General features: G+C 64.5%; 1 protein-coding gene across 1 annotated transcript in view; it reads left to right on the forward strand.

Moving 5' to 3' along the window:
• The window catches only part of LOC104401828 (von Willebrand factor A domain-containing protein 5B2-like), a gene marked incomplete at its 5' end in the record, with an annotated part of 4,618 nt that overhangs the window by 3,270 nt on the left and 229 nt on the right, over nucleotides 1-1,119 (forward strand). The window contains 3 exons of the mRNA XM_010009530.1: nucleotides 150-219; nucleotides 441-540; nucleotides 745-1,116. Of these exons, the coding sequence (XP_010007832.1) occupies nucleotides 150-219; nucleotides 441-540; nucleotides 745-1,116 (542 nt within the window). The remainder of the gene's footprint in view (nucleotides 1-149; nucleotides 220-440; nucleotides 541-744; nucleotides 1,117-1,119) is intronic.

Consider the following 1,119-nt stretch of genomic DNA (forward strand, 5'->3'; position numbering starts at 1 on the left):
TATGGCTGGGAAAAGCAGAACGGTGAGTCCAGGGTGGAGGGGGCCAAGGGCTGGATGGTGGTGGATGGGGGTGCACCCTAGGTGCCAGATAGGAGGATGCAGCTCTGTGTGCATCATGGCCCTTCATGCTCAGCTCTCCCCCCTTTCAGGGCCTCCATCAAGCCCCTCCACCACCTCCATGGGCTCCCAGAAATCCACAGAGAGCATCGTTGGCTCCAGGTGAGGCTGTGGGCAGAGGGATCTAAGGGCCCAAACAATGGCACATCGCAGGGAGAGGGGAACGGTGCTGCTTCTTGGGTGCTGCAGGTCCAGTGTCCCCTGCCAGGTCCAGCACAATAAGAAGGGTTGATGCTCCAGCCCCTTCCCTGCAGCAGGCTGGGATCCAGCTGCCCTTTGGGAAAGTGTGTGTCCCTTCTGTTAACTCGCCTGTATCCCCACAGGTTTAGCCTGAGCAGGGGCAGGGGGCCCAGGGTGGCGCTGCACCTGCAGTCCCTCAGCCCGGAGAGTGAGCACTCCAGCAACCACAACTACCTCCCACTGGTAAGGACCCTGTCCCCATCCCACCCTGCTGGGTTGCAGCCGCACTGCCCAGGAGATGCCTGGCACCACCAGCAGCAGCAGAGAAGGATGCTGGACAGTGCCTGTGCCCCAAGGACGCTCCTGCAGACCCACCACTGGGTGCTGGGGGTGCACTGGGTCTGTGCCCCTGCCTGCTCCCCCCAGTCACCTGGCCCCCTATTGCAGGTGCAGCTGCAGCAAGCCAGAGGCCCATTCCAGCTCACAGAGAGCTTCTCTGATGTGGTGCAGATACCGCTGGACCGCTTGCGCCGGGCCTCCCCCTATGCCTCCCACCGCGCCAGCCTCAGCCATGTGTCCCCAGGGGCCAGGAGCAGCCCCAAAGCAGGGCCTGGCAGCGAGGAAGGCGAGGATCCCACCACAGCCCTGCAGCCCGGCTCACCCCCTTCCCAGAGCACTTGCTCTGAGGTGCCCAGTGCAGCCGTGTGGGCACAGGCAGACAGTGGGCATGGCTCTGAGTCTGACACTGGCCCCCACTCAGCTGCCCCCTCCGCGGCTGGCATGAGCTGGCAGGGCCACGGGCCAGAGGAGCTCGAGAGGGCC

Source organism: Nestor notabilis, unplaced genomic scaffold (assembly GCF_000696875.1).
Source record: "Nestor notabilis isolate BGI_N333 unplaced genomic scaffold, ASM69687v1 scaffold18012, whole genome shotgun sequence".
NCBI lineage: Eukaryota > Metazoa > Chordata > Aves > Psittaciformes > Psittacidae > Nestor > Nestor notabilis.